The sequence below is a fragment of the Pteropus medius genome, unplaced genomic scaffold (assembly GCF_902729225.1).
Source record: "Pteropus medius unplaced genomic scaffold, Ma_sr-lr_union100, whole genome shotgun sequence".
NCBI classification, from domain to species: domain Eukaryota; kingdom Metazoa; phylum Chordata; class Mammalia; order Chiroptera; family Pteropodidae; genus Pteropus; species Pteropus medius.
The window spans coordinates 26,091,439-26,105,556 of NW_024351730.1; the positions used below are offsets into that span (position 1 = coordinate 26,091,439).

Consider the following 14,118-nt stretch of genomic DNA (forward strand, 5'->3'; position numbering starts at 1 on the left):
TGTTGCTGAGATAAAGTGTAAAGTGCCCCCAGGTTCACATCCACTGCTCTAAAACATGAATAACAAAGAGAAACTTTCCAAAAAGATATTGCCTGCCTCCTAGATATTTCCAAAAATACCCTTGAAGAAAGAGGGAATGGTTCATTAAGACAGTCCATTTTTGTCCATGTAGAAACACAGAAAGCCAATTTTATTTCTCAGTAAACAATGCAGAAAGAAAGGGAAATTGTCTCTGTAAGAGGTTCAGTCCTGATAGAATGAAATCTGTAAGATTCCTTAAATTCTGTTAAACTAAAATTTTTATTACGTGTAATGTTAAAGTGAGTCATTGGCTAAGCTAAAAAATTTTCGTTCTTTCTGTTTCACAGATTTTTCTTTATTATTGTATTATATGTTATAAAGGAATTTTACCTGTTCTAAAAAGCAAACCATCCTTAGAAACTCTAGAAGCAGCCTACAACTGTTTTTAGAAAGATGATTTATATCTCTATGTTCTGTTCTTCACTAGATGCTTGTAGTAAAAACAAAACCTTGTGTGGTTCTTTTAGTGACAATATGATATCTAGGCCCCATGCCTAAAATGCATTTCCCCACTCTTAGCTACTTTTGAAAGAAGACATTATCAAAGTGACATTTTAGGAGGAATAAATACTGCAGTTTGAAATGATGTTGCTTTATCACAAAGGGAAAGAGACATTTCCAATTAGCAGAGAAAGAAGCACCTAAGATCTTTTTAACTATTGGAAGTATTTATTCCTGAAAATATGTATTCATGTCTTCTCTCATATTTTCTTGATTAGGACGATTCTTCCCCTGACTCAGAGATCTGGATTCAGTTAAGTTCTCTGCCCATGTATGGTACTCTCTTAAGAACCTCCGGACCCGAGGTGGAGGAAATCTCAGAGGTTTCCAATTTCACAATGGAAGACATCAATAACAAGAAAATTAAGTATGTAACCACTTTGTATTACTTGACAGAATTTTTGAAAATTGTATTAAAATAGTCAAGTAACTAACCAGTAGCTCCCTTGAAATATTATATTGCTTATGGCCCCATTTTTAAACAAAAATGCAGTCGTCTTACCTGGGTTGTCAGTATAGCTCATTCATTTGATTCTTCTCTCTGTAGGTACTCAGCTGTGTTTGAGACAGATGGTCATCTGGTTACTGATAGCTTCCATTTCTCGGTGTCTGATGTGGACCACAACCGTCTGGACAATCAGATGTTTACCATCATGATCACTCCTGTCGAGAATCCGCCTCCAGTCATTGCTTTTGCTGACCTTATCACGGTAAACAATTCTCAGATCAGTAAACAGTGAGTGCTACAGAGAGCTGGACTCTGAGGCAATGTACCCAAGTTGGCTGCCGAGTTCTTCCCCTAAAGTATAGAGGCAATAGTATCAGTATATACATGGTTTTCAGTTGTAGGTTTTTCAAAAAGTAAGAAAAGAATTAATTATATGTAGAAAATTAAATCATCATATCCTCATTATTCTGTTAGTCAACAAATATGTATGTGCCAGACATAAATGCTATATGTGTATAGTATTTTGTATATTATGCTAAATGTGTATAGTAGTGAGAGTAAAATTAGAAGTGGAATATATCTTTGAGGAGTTTACAATCTAATGTTTGCAGCAACTAAAACATGAGGATATGGACAATGTCCCCAAGGCACTCCTTAAATCAAGTTAACACATCACTGTAAGCACTGTTGACTGTTCCTTGGGTTAGGGAGGGTAGGAGGCCAGATCCTATATCCTGATCATGACCTCACCCAGACTTGAATTCAAGTGCTGATTCTGTAACTTACCAGTTGAGTAACCTTGGATCAATTATGTAATCTTTCTTAGCCTCAATTTCTTTATCTTTAAAATATTGCTATTCCTGTTACATAGAGAATTGCTCTGATAATTAATAAAAGAGCATTAAAAAAACCCAAAAACCCAGTATAGTACCAACATGTGGTAGGGATTCCATAAGTTAATTTCCTTTCCTTGTCCTGCTCTCTATACATACCATAATGCCAAAACATAAGGAGATTTTCTGGTTTTATTAAGCAACTGAAAATTGATAAAACTGAGTTGTTTCTAAATGGTTCTGATACTCCACCCGTTTTCCCATTTCCACGCCTTGGGGCAGCCATTTGGACCTTGCCCATTTCCAGAGTCAGGCTGACCTTCCACTTTGTAACTCGTCAATCTTCCTACATTTAGCCAAGAGTTGTTCAAAGTGAAAGGGCTTAGTCATATCCAGCAGTCTAGCAAAAAACACCAGGTTCAGGTTGCAGAGTCAGCAACCTAAGTAAGCAGGGCCCTAAAGGAGAAAGTTAGTTTGAACGAACGCTTGTACTTACACTGATTTATTTTCCTCTTTGACATTAAGATAAGCACTAGTTTTCAGGTATGGTGAGCACTTTCTTTCTGCATACCCATAAATGTATACTGTAAAGGAATAAATGGGACTTTTATTCTGAGTGAGAACATCTATAGGACAGTAGCCCTCATGGTATCTGAGGGAAGAGAGAGTGGATGATCATTTCTAGCCGCGGGCTTTTGAATGTTGATATGGAAGGAAGGCAGCCATCCTGTTGTGCAGCTGTGCCGAGGTGGGTGATTAGAATGGGCCAGAACTGCTTTATAACCAGATCCATCATTGAAGGAAGCACGACTTTGAAGGGAGACACGGAAGTCATCGTGCCTGAGTGTCGCTTTGAGAGGTGCTGAAAGATTGCCTGGCTTCAGCAGCATGCACATTTCTCATCTCGTCTGTAGAGGATCTGCCTCCTCAAAGAAGTGAAATTGGTGCTGGAAGGTCACCCCAGGCAGCACTTTGCAATTCAGTTCTTTTTATCGCAGTTATGTGCAACCGCCCAAGGACTCTGCAATCTTTTCTTTCTAGGTTGACGAGGGAGGGAGAGCCCCACTCTCATTTCACCATTTCTTTGCTGCTGATGATCATGACAACCTCCAGGGAGATGCCATCATTAGACTAAGTGCCCTGCCCAAGTACGGCTGCATTGAGAACACAGGAACAGGTACCAGCAAGAGCTTTGCTGTAGGAGTGTTCCAGACCTGAAAGGAAGGGAGAGTGGAAGGGGGCAGCTGTCTCTGATTAAGCCTGGACATGGAGAACTGAAGAGGAATGGAACTATTTCAAAGAAATGGAAGGAAGGAAGGGAGGGAGGGAAGAAAAGAAGGAAGGAAGGAAGGAAGGAAGGAAGGAAGGAAGGAAGAAGAAGGAAGGAAGGAAGGAAGGAAGGAAGGAAGGAAGGAAGGAAGGAAAAAAGGAAGGAAGGAAGATTGGTTTCATCTACTCATCAGAAATTTGCTGAGCATTTTGTGTGTGCCAGGCACTTTTTAAAGCATTAGGGACACATCAGTAAAGAAAACAGACAGAAACCCCTACCTTTATGGTGCCTTAGACTCTGGTGGAGGGAGACAGATAAGAAACCTAACAAATGAGAAAATTGTGTACAATGTTAGGAGGTAAATCAATGCTATGGAAAAAAAATAGAGCAGAGTAAGGGGATTTGGAGTGCCAGCGATGGGGATGGAGAGTCTTGTGGATTACACTCAGAATTGAGTGTCAAGAAAATAAAAATGTCTGTCCTCTCATTGTGAGGCAGCTGCAGTTTAGCTGAGCCACAGCTTACGTCTCAGCTTTTTCTGAGGATATGACATGAATTGAAATGCGAGCTTGTCCATCTGTGACCTTCTCCTTAACATCCCTCTCCCTCCGCCATCTGCCCTGGACCCACTGCTCTTGGTGGTTATCACAGAGAAAGAGAAATGAGGAGACATGTATTGTCCACAGGCCCCCTGAGACCGTAGTGACTGGCAGTTGAGACAGCTCCTGACAGGTTACTGTGCTGCTGCCTCTGCAGTGAGATTCCTGAATGCCAGTGGTTGGCTCTAATTGGAGCGTGCAGTTAGCGGCTCCCACAGAGAGGCCATTGACTGAAGGTGTCTGTGGCCAGCATGGCATCTGAGATTTGAGCCTAGGTACTGGAAACTCATTTAGCAGTGGTTATGCTTTTCTATAGAAAAATTTGGGTCTTTTTTCCATCTTGCCTTGCAGTGTGTGCACTTGGACTTGTTTATCACCAAATTAGATTTATCTCAGCAAACGTTTATGGTAGATATAATGGATGTAAATATGAATAAGACACAGCCCCTGCCTTGAGTGAGAGACAGATATGAAGACTGATAAATTACAATAAATAAAATGCCAGGACAGGGAAAGGAGCAAAGCACTGAGAAAGTACTTAGGACAAAACAATTACTTTTGTCTGGGAAGGCAGGAAAAGTCTAAGGAAGTGACTTTTGAGCTGGAACTTGGAAGGATAGTGGGAGTGAGTCGCTGTGGGCAGAGGGAAAATAGCATGTCTGGGAGACGGAAGAGCATGGGCAAAGGTGAGTAATCAGGTAAGGATGGTTGCCCCAGGCTTTCTCTTCTCTCCAGACGGTTTCTTCTTAAGCCTTCCTAAAATGGTTTTATGTTATTAACCTGGAATGCACGCAGAGGAATATTTTACTGGTCTGGAAGTCATGTTTCTGGCAAGCCTCAGACTCTCTAAAAATGGTTCTGAAATTTTAATGTGCATAAGACTCAGTTTCCTGGGCAGCGACCTAGAGTTCCTGTTGGAGGAGGTTGGTGAGGCCTGTGAATTTGCATTCCTCACCAGCTCAAAGGCGATGCCACTGACGCTGGTCCAAGGGCCACACTTGGAGGACCACTGCTCTATATTAGCATGAATGTGGCAGTAAGGAAAAGATGTTGAAGGGGCAAATAATCGCCCCAAGACACATCACTTCAGGATCTTACCCTTTGTTCCATGGGTGGTATGAACCAAGTCTGTTTTATCTATGTGAAACTAGATACCTATATTCAGAATCCAGCTGATCAGAACACCTTTTTAAAAACATTAGAAGGAGCTTACACTTCCTACCAGCAAGCCAGAAAGAAATAGAATAATTACATTAAATATAAAATCTAACAGCGTGGCATTGACATTCATTTAGTGCCAGCACAAATAGGACAGGACACACCTCAATTACCTCTAGGGCATCACTGCATTTCCGAGCAATGCAGTAATAGATGTTCGTAATAGCCTGCATGCATCAAGAACTATTTAATTTGTACATAGTATATTCCATTTAAGAAGGCAGGGAAACACATGAAAAAGAGAATGTGCAATTTTAAAAATTAGAAGGGTTGATGCTGAAAGCTTCAGTGACAGATTCACTTGTTGAATAGCTTATTTTCTAATGGCAGAAAATAAGTCATTATTCTGTTTGAGTATATTTTTAGGCATCATTTACTTCGCTTAGGCTATTTTTGACCCAAATGAAGAAGCCACATTTCTCAAATTTATAGTGATCAATAGAAAGAGAAAATAAAAATTTAAAGGAATTATAGCAGTTTCTTCTGGAAACTTTGACCTGTATGTGTAGAGATTAGACCTCTCTATGCTTTCGATGTCAAGAGATATAAAATCTGAGGGTTAAAATTTAAAAAAAAAAAATCATGTCATTGAAGAAAAAGTTATTTGTCTTGAATTCTTATTTTGAACAAAGTATATTTAAAACTCATTTATTTCTAATCTTTCTGTTGAGAGGTCAACAAAAAATGACACCGTCTACAGTTCAGGAAGTCAATGGCCTGTTAATATAAGACCTGATCTTTGTAAAGGACCAAGGAAGATGGAAAGGGACAGCCTTGTTGCTTTCAGGCCTTCTAGCTATACTTTTCTCTGTTGATCTATCCAGGGAATGCTCGAAGACACAGGCGTCTTCTTTTCCTCTTCTCTTTAGAAGAAAATGTGGTAACAATTTAAAACCAATCAATTAGAGAGAGTCAGACCAAGTAAGAGGCAAGCCATTCATCAGACAGACAGTGCTTACTCTTCCCCTTGGTTTTTGATAATGTTTGGGGTTGGGATAAATGGAAGAGTTAACCAGAGCCAGCACTTCCTATAGAGCTCTGAATCGTTCTTGAGCATATCAGTACCCAAATGACCCCTGAGTTCTGGATGGTCCCTGAGCCACAGTAGCCTTGGTGGACCATCCCAGGGGCTAAGCTCTGACCCATGAGGTTTCTTTAAAGAACTGAGAGGTCAAATGAAAACATGCTTAAGGAGAAATTTCTTAGATAAAAAGATATACAGTTAACCTTTTCTTATGTAAAGTAAGAGGGTTCCTCTTGCCGGATATGCCAGGTAGAATGGTTTTGAAATTGACTAAAGTGTAAGAACCTTTGCTATTGTGTCATTACTTGCCCCAGCACTTATCAAAGATTTCTAACAAAACAACCACTGCTTCTATGCTATATAAAATAATGACATTCTGAGTTCTTTCATGCATATTCTTTCATTGATTCCCCCTTGGAAATAGCAGGGCAGGTATATCAATTTATAGATGGGAAGTAGTGGGGAAAATGGGATTTGATCCCAAGGCTTCCAATTCCTGGTCTTGTGCTCTTTCCACTCTACCACTTTTACCTTCAAACATATTTTCATTTTTTGTTGATAGTGCTGTCATGTTTTCTAGTTCACCTTAGTAAGCAGGATGGATCAAGGTAAAAGTTCTCTCTTGTTGATAACGCAGGTGATCGTTTTGGCCCTGGAACTATCAGTGACCTAGAGGCATCGTTCCCTATTCAAGATGTCCTGGAAAACTATATTTACTACTTTCAGAGTGTTCATGAAAGCATTGAGCCAACACATGATATTTTTAGTTTCTATGTAAGTGATGGAAACAGTCGTTCAGAAACCCACAGCATCAATATCACCATTGAGGTAAAGACTTTGGAAGTTGGAAAAATTAGACCTTTGACCATAATATCCCACTATTAGATAGCTTTATATAAACTCAAAAGCAAAGATCATTGGATTTGATTTTCAATTTTAGAGGTCGATGTAAAAATATAACCCTGACTTATAGGAAACTTACAATATTAAGGCTGGCATTTGGGGATGGTCTGACTTGGAAATCTGAATTTTCGTTTCAGGGTAAAATCTATTCTTTCTGTGTAAAAACGGTTTGTGAGGGTCAGATAGAAAAACTTTGCCAGTCTCATAGTTACATGAAAACTAATATATGCCTATTTTCCCCTGAAATTGTTGTATGTGGTTCTGTGTGCATATTTGCCTTTTCGTAAAATTTTAATGCATTTATTCATTAAATCATAACATTAAAGAAATGTGTTTTTTGATGCTCCATTTATTCTCATTGGAGCAACTACATAGGCTTGCTCTATCACCCTAAGGAGAGAGAGAGAGAGAGAGAGAGAGAGAGAGAGAGAGAGATAAAAGACAAAATTCAGAATGGAATACCCTCTGCCTTGGGATAATAAAACATATGGTACCCTCGGCACCCTTTAGGGTCAATGATGGAGGGGGCCGGCATGGGGGCAGGAAGACAGCTTTAAAAACCCACACTTTCAAATATGGTATGCTCCCACAGGTACTGTGATGTGCTTAGGGCTTTCTAAGACAGTTCTGATTTCAAACGATGTGCCCTTTTAGCCCCCAAATCTACTTGTACTTTTCTAACAATATATCCATATCTTCAATCTGGAAAATATGATCATTGTACCTATGAAAAATATCTGAGAAGATTTGTGTGGAATGTTCACTCATTTTTTTTTCAAGGAGATATTTTGTTTGTGTGACTTGCTCTCCTTTAAAACTAAGCATATTGATTGGGAATTAAAGATGGTGACACATTAAATGCTATTTCGATAGTCAAAGTTAATGTGACGATATTACTTTCTCTGACTAATGTGGATTTTTCTTTCTTAAACCAATATCTTTGTGAGACCTAATATTTTATTCTTTAATCAGAGGAAGAATGATGAGCCTCCCAAGATGACTTTGTGGCCCCTCCGAGTGCAGCTGAGCTCGGGAGTGGTGATAAGCAATTCTTCTTTGAGCCTGCAAGACCTGGACACCCCAGACAATGAGCTGATTTTTGTATTGACAAAAAAGCCTGACCATGGTAGGACACAGTGCTATGTAAAGCTTCTTAATTGAGATGCCAAGTAGATTATTAAAATAAATACAGATTTCGATTGGTTCTTTCTCTGCCTTGCCTGTATGTCATCCATTCTTTACATCAAAGTATAATCAAATTCACAGCTAGCTAATATTCTTTGGGGTCACAGCAGACATCAGTTGCTCTAAAAGCCTGAATCCTAGGTAATTGGTGTTTCTGGAATTCAGTTTCAGCTGTTTTCTTTGTAATCTCAGGCAAAACAGGTTTCAGAGTCTGCATATCCTCTTCTCAGTCGGCATTATTGCTTGATAATCCTGGGCGATCTCATGTAAGGAACAGTGTGGCAGCCTTTTTATTAATCGCAAAAGGTGTTCACTTCAGGTTAGAGGCGTGGTAGATGTCTTTATGAGCTTGTTCCTTTTGCAAAGAAAGCACTTTTCCTGATTAAACCAGAGAGAATCTTCTACCTACTTTTTTTCTAAGTAACATCCCCCTGGTATTAGCTAAAGCTCTGCAACTTTCATTTCCCAAGAGGTGTCTTAGTCCATCCTAATGCCCATTAGTCTTTTAAAAATGAAAATATTGCTGTTGATGTAGAGTTAATAGAAGAGGCTATTGGCATTGCATTTTAGCTTGCCTTCATTCATTTTCGCGTTCTTTAATGAAGCACTTTAACTGTCCTACTGCAGTATACATGACCCTTGAAAACAGAAAAATTTGTCTCAACCCAAAGATGCTTAGTGTCTTTCTGAATTTAAAAGGAATTCAAAACATATTCTTATCTCCCATCCCAGATGCCCTAGGAGAAAGGCAGCGAGTAAAGAGTTCTATTTTCACTTTCCAGAAGGGAAAAATAAGGTTTAGATAATGAAATGAGTTTGAATTCATGGAAGGAGATTTGATTTCTAAGCCATTTTATTACCACATCCATCTGTGTCTCCTTAAGGGATTTTTAACCAGGAAAAAGTAGGACTTTATCTTCTTTATTTGTAGATTAGGCCACAGGGAATCACCCTGTGCTTATATATAAAATCTAAGTTGTTGGTCTTTTATACGTGAGTCACCAAGAGCCTCTGAGGCACTTGACATTCTACTCAGGCTCATTTTAGTTGACATAATCAGACAATGTTTTGGTGACATATGTATTCTACCATTGTTTCTTTGTTTTTCTTTACTCCCTTCCTCAGGTCACCTACTCCAGAGGCAAACTGCTTCTGAGCCTCTGGAGAATGGGAGGATTTTGGACCAGAGCTCCTCCTTCACCTACCAGGACATCCTGGGTGGGCTGGTTGGGTACATGCCGGGTGGTCCTGGTGTGGCCGTGGATGAGTTCCGATTCTCCCTCACTGATGGCCTCCACATGGACACAGGAAGGATGGAGATATACATAGAGCTACCTACGGGTGACACCCCTTACTTGGCTATTAACCGAGGCCTACAGCTCACAGCAGGTACCAAGAGTGGCTGTGGTTCTTTGTCAGCGTGCAGTGTTTCTTTCCACATTGGCTCTAGGGTGGGATATTGAATGCGGTGTTCAGAACTCAGAGAGACTACAGTTTAGGAGAACTGTTGTTTTAGGAATATTTAAAGTTGCGAATGGCAGATGTGAATCTCTGAAATTCTTTGGACCAGATGCTGTGAATTTGTGAAAATACTAAGAAGAATTTATAGTATTTCTGGGAACCTCAAAAATCTTAATTTATCCAAATACAGAACTTTGCCGCTGCCCAAGCAACCCCACAGAAACAAACAACAAAAGAAATCTAGCAGAATTTTCAACATGCTTATTTAAAAAAAAAAAAAAAGGCATGGAGGGACAATTGGGAAGCCATTATGCCCTAAAAGAGATTAAGCAAATAATTGGGATACATTAGATATGGCGTTCTAGGGTCTAACGTTCACAATTTTGCCTGTATATAAAAGGTCTGCAACGAATGGCAGCCTTGGAGTCAGTTTGCAGTAGGCAGTTAGCTGGGACGTGGCTGCAGAGAATCTACATCCCACTGGTGTTCTGTCTGTTTGTGTATTCTTAGGGTCACGTGTATTTTGTAGTGAAAAATATTTGGTATAATGGTATTTGAAAATTTGGAGATCCCCAAAATCCCAAGTATTAGGTCTGGGATTTAATTTCACCGTATTTACAAGCTAATAAATTAGTCTGTTACTGTCTCATGGGTGCTGGTGGAAGACACGAGATTCCTCAGTCAGAGACAATGTACTTTGTCACTTACAGCACAGCAGGCAGCATTGCCATCAGCAAGTTTGCATTGGTTCCCTCTGCCCTCCAAGCCTCATGTGGGTGGTGCAGAAGGCCCAGATGGCTGCCTTCATGTGCAGTGGGATGCATTATAGGAGAGGAACAATGAGCCCAGAGAACTCTCATGTTTTAGTAAACAACAGGCAAGCCTGATATTTGTCCCAAAGGAAGACCTTACCTCATCCCTTAGGGTTGCTCTCTGAGAATGACCTGGGTAATGAGTGGTCATTCCTTGCATTCTTGGCATTATCTGACAAGAACATGCAAGGACACTCAAGGCCCATGGTGGATTGCCACTCCAAACACCATGAATAACTAGGATCTACTTTACTAGAATTTACTAATTTTAATAAAAGAAAATGGCCAGACAGACAAGCAAGGGGCAAGACCCTGAGAAGAGGTGTTTGCCAGTGACCAGTGCCTTGCCTATATTCCCAACACTTGTGCAGCCTTCCAGGGCCCAGTGTTTGGGTCTCCCTACTCCACAATTCTCTCCATATCATCTGTCTTCAGTAACAATGACTTTCGCTATTTGGTCTGAGATGGCAACCAAATGTGTTTATGAATTTATGTAAAACTATTGTTTATAATTTGGTGATCCTCATGACAGTAAATAAAGCAAGTCCAAGCAGGTTTCATCATAGATCTAGAAGTGGTTTACATCACAGAATCAGGAGTTATTACATAGACCTAGGTACTAACTGATAGGTTGTGGGAAGAGAATGAGCACAGGGAAAGAGTGAAAATGAACCAGAAGAGGAAAGGGGCTCAGATCTAAACTCAAGAGATGATTAGCAAATTGGAAAGCTGGGACTCTTTCACTTGGGGGCAATTAACATTTATTTAGCTGCAAACAGAAGGGCAAGCACCTGGTATTTACTGAGACCTAGAGAATGTGTGATAATTTACTCTCCATCTCCTAAAATCATTTAACATTCTTTTCAAAGGCAATGATGGAGAATGACCTACTTTCTCACATTCTCGTCTAGGGTCTGTAGCACGCATCACAGAACAGCACTTGAAAGTGACACACGACTCAGATGACCATCAAGTGATATACATCATGAAGGAAGATCCTGGTGCAGGGCACCTGCAGATGGTAAAGCGTGGCAGCCTGGAGCAAATCTCCGTTAAAGGCCCCATCCGAAGTTTCACCCAGGCTGACATTAGCCAAGGTCATCTGGTTTTCTTCTGCTTATCCAGACTTCCACAGGCTCCACCCACAGTAGGAAAATGGGAGTTAAATGCCTGGCAGCCCATGGCAGTAAACTATGCACACTTTGTTTTGAATAAGAGTTAAATTATAGCTTCATTTATTCTTTCTTGTCTCCTCAATTTTTTAAAAACTGTTCTTCTTGGCTAAAATGTGTTCATCCTCTGACATAGCAATTGATGAAACTTGGGGCTTTTATGGTGGGGAAAAAAAAAATCATTTGACTTGCTGTGATGCTAAAAAGTGTGAGAGAGAGAAAAAGGAAAAAGAAGTGAATTGGGATGGATTAAGGTAAAAATTATGCCTGCTTTAAGGTGAGCAATTTATATCTCTTTTCAGTTCCCCCAAGAGCACAAGTTAATGAACTAAGCAAAATGGAAGGGCATAAATCGGAGCTGCCTGGGGGAGATTATATAGTTCATCCCTCCTCCAGGAAATGCTGATGTAATGTAAAAGCATAAATGTTAAATGCTACATAGTTACTGTACAGTGCTGTTGGGGGTAAAAAAGGCAGGAGGAGTTACATATTGGGTCGGAAAAGTAATCCAACATCATGAGATGATGTGCAATTTCATTTAGAGGCGCAAGTGTACCCGCAAGGAGCAGAAACAAGGCTCCTGTCCATGTACTAATACTTAAAATTGGTAGCCAAATACTCATTGGACCTATCTATACTTTAATGAAGGGGGCGAAATAGGCAAAGGGATAGTAATTCCTTAATTATTTCTTGCCTCAGTGTCTCTTTTTAAAAAATGAAGCCAGGCACCTCTTCCCAGATATTCGGTTATATTTACATTGCTAGATACTTGGAAGTGATGTGTGTTTACAGAGATGTGATACATTGCATTTCCCCCTTTGGATTCTTCTGACTTTTAAGTAGAATTTATTTATTTTGTTTATTTATTCGTTGGTCGATTATATCTCATGTTGTTCCAAAAATGATTTAAGGCTGTATTGGGAATTGGAAGTGACGCGTTCTGGGAGAACGTGGGCTGCAGTTCTGCATCCCCTTTCCCTGAGACAAGGTCGCACCAAAGATAAGGGTGCGGTCAGTGCACACTTTCCATGTGGGCAGTTTTGCTGATCTAGTTATTCATGAGACTTCCTCAGAGTCTTTCACAAAAGCTGAGCCTCAACCGTAAGCAATGCTACTTGTGGTGGTTTTATCATGAAAGGTCTTTGTGAGGAAGTTTACAGTGAGAGAGGAAAGAAGAAAATGAAAATCTGAGATTAAAATGTCAAAAACAACGTCAAAGTGAGCAAAGCGTTAATTGATTCATTGGTGTGAATACAAATCAAATTCCTACCTACCAGAAAGCGTTAACAGGAAATTTCTGCCTTTTTTGTTCTTTTTACAGGCCAAGTAGAATACAGTCACAGAAAAGGAGAATTTGCTGGGAGCTTTGCTTTTAAATTTGATGTGGTTGATGGAGAAGGCAACAAATTGATTGGCCAGTCATTTTCCATCAATGTTTCGGGTAAGGTGGCATTGGGTTTGTAAAAACACATCAGCAGTTCTGAAATTATATAGTCTACACTGTGATCCTTTAAGGGTGACCCTCTCCTTTACTCAGCTGGTACGGAAATCTGGAATCGCGTTCCCTCTGCTGCGTGAAGCTCTGGCCCCTTGAGGCACTCTCTGAGGCACAGGCCTAAGTACTATTCTGATCTTACCCCTCGGCACCAGGCCTGAAATTGAAGAAAGGAGACTGAAAAGGTCCTATTTCAAATAACTATTTCTGATATTTTCAGAAGACAAATCCCCACCAGTCATCACCATCAATAAAGGGCTGGTCCTGGACGAAAATTCAGTGAAGAAAATCACCACTCTGCAGCTCTCTGCCACTGACCAGGAGAATAAGCCTGCAGAACTGACCTACAGAATCACCAGACAGCCCCAGCTGGGCCACCTGGAACATGCAGCATCTCCAGGTAAGCCTATTCTTGCTTCATCAAACCAAAAGTTCTGATTTAGTAAGTGTTGGGGGCAGCCATAGTATGTGTACACATATACCTAGAATCCGCCTTTATTTCCTGTATCATTAATTTTGACCATTATATACTGCTTCTCATTAGTGCACAGTAGATGGTCAAAAATGACTTGCTTAAAGTTGATTTTTTTAAATTGCAATTTATATAAGCAATCTTGTCTTCATAACTTAGATGGTTGATTCTTTTAGGGTGAACACTTCACCCTTTGCTTCTTTTAAAAGTCTTGAGCACCTAACATGATGTAATGCACTGTGCTTAAAATTTTAATTTAACAAGGAGCAAATGAACATGTGTATTGAGCAAGATTCTAGTTTAGCTGCTACTGGAGAAAGAAAAATAAATAAACTAAAATTCTCACCTTCCAGAGTTTTCACCTGGGTGAGATAGGGAATCTCTGCAGATAACCAAAACTCAGAGAAGAATATGTTTTTCTTTTATTATTATTATTTTTTTATTATTATTATTAAATTTATTGAGGTGACATTGGTTAATAAGATTATATGTTTCAAGTGTGCAATTCTATAATACATCATCTGTGTATTGCATTATGTGCTCACCACCCAAACTTCAGTCTCCCTCTGTCACCGTATATTTGACCCTTTTAAGCTGATGTTTTAAGAACTGTATAAACTTGGTGTCATAGGAGTTCAAAAGTG

The 14,118-nt window shown here is 39.8% G+C and overlaps 1 protein-coding gene across 5 annotated transcripts in view; it reads left to right on the top strand.

The window, feature by feature from the left end:
* FRAS1 (Fraser extracellular matrix complex subunit 1) overlaps positions 1–14,118 on the top strand; it is a 409,779-nt gene that overhangs the window by 325,900 nt on the left and 69,761 nt on the right. For 4 of the 5 annotated variants that reach the window (XM_039845532.1, XM_039845530.1, XM_039845531.1 and 1 more), the window contains 9 exons: positions 801–949; positions 1,130–1,292; positions 2,905–3,040; positions 6,612–6,802; positions 7,850–8,003; positions 9,188–9,451; positions 11,247–11,432; positions 12,829–12,948; positions 13,223–13,402. In XM_039845532.1, coding sequence (XP_039701466.1) covers positions 801–949; positions 1,130–1,292; positions 2,905–3,040; positions 6,612–6,802; positions 7,850–8,003; positions 9,188–9,451; positions 11,247–11,432; positions 12,829–12,948; positions 13,223–13,402 — 1,543 coding nt within the window. The remainder of the gene's footprint in view (positions 1–800; positions 950–1,129; positions 1,293–2,904; positions 3,041–6,611; positions 6,803–7,849; positions 8,004–9,187; positions 9,452–11,246; positions 11,433–12,828; positions 12,949–13,222; positions 13,403–14,118) is intronic. The other variant, XM_039845533.1, reaches the window with a different exon arrangement.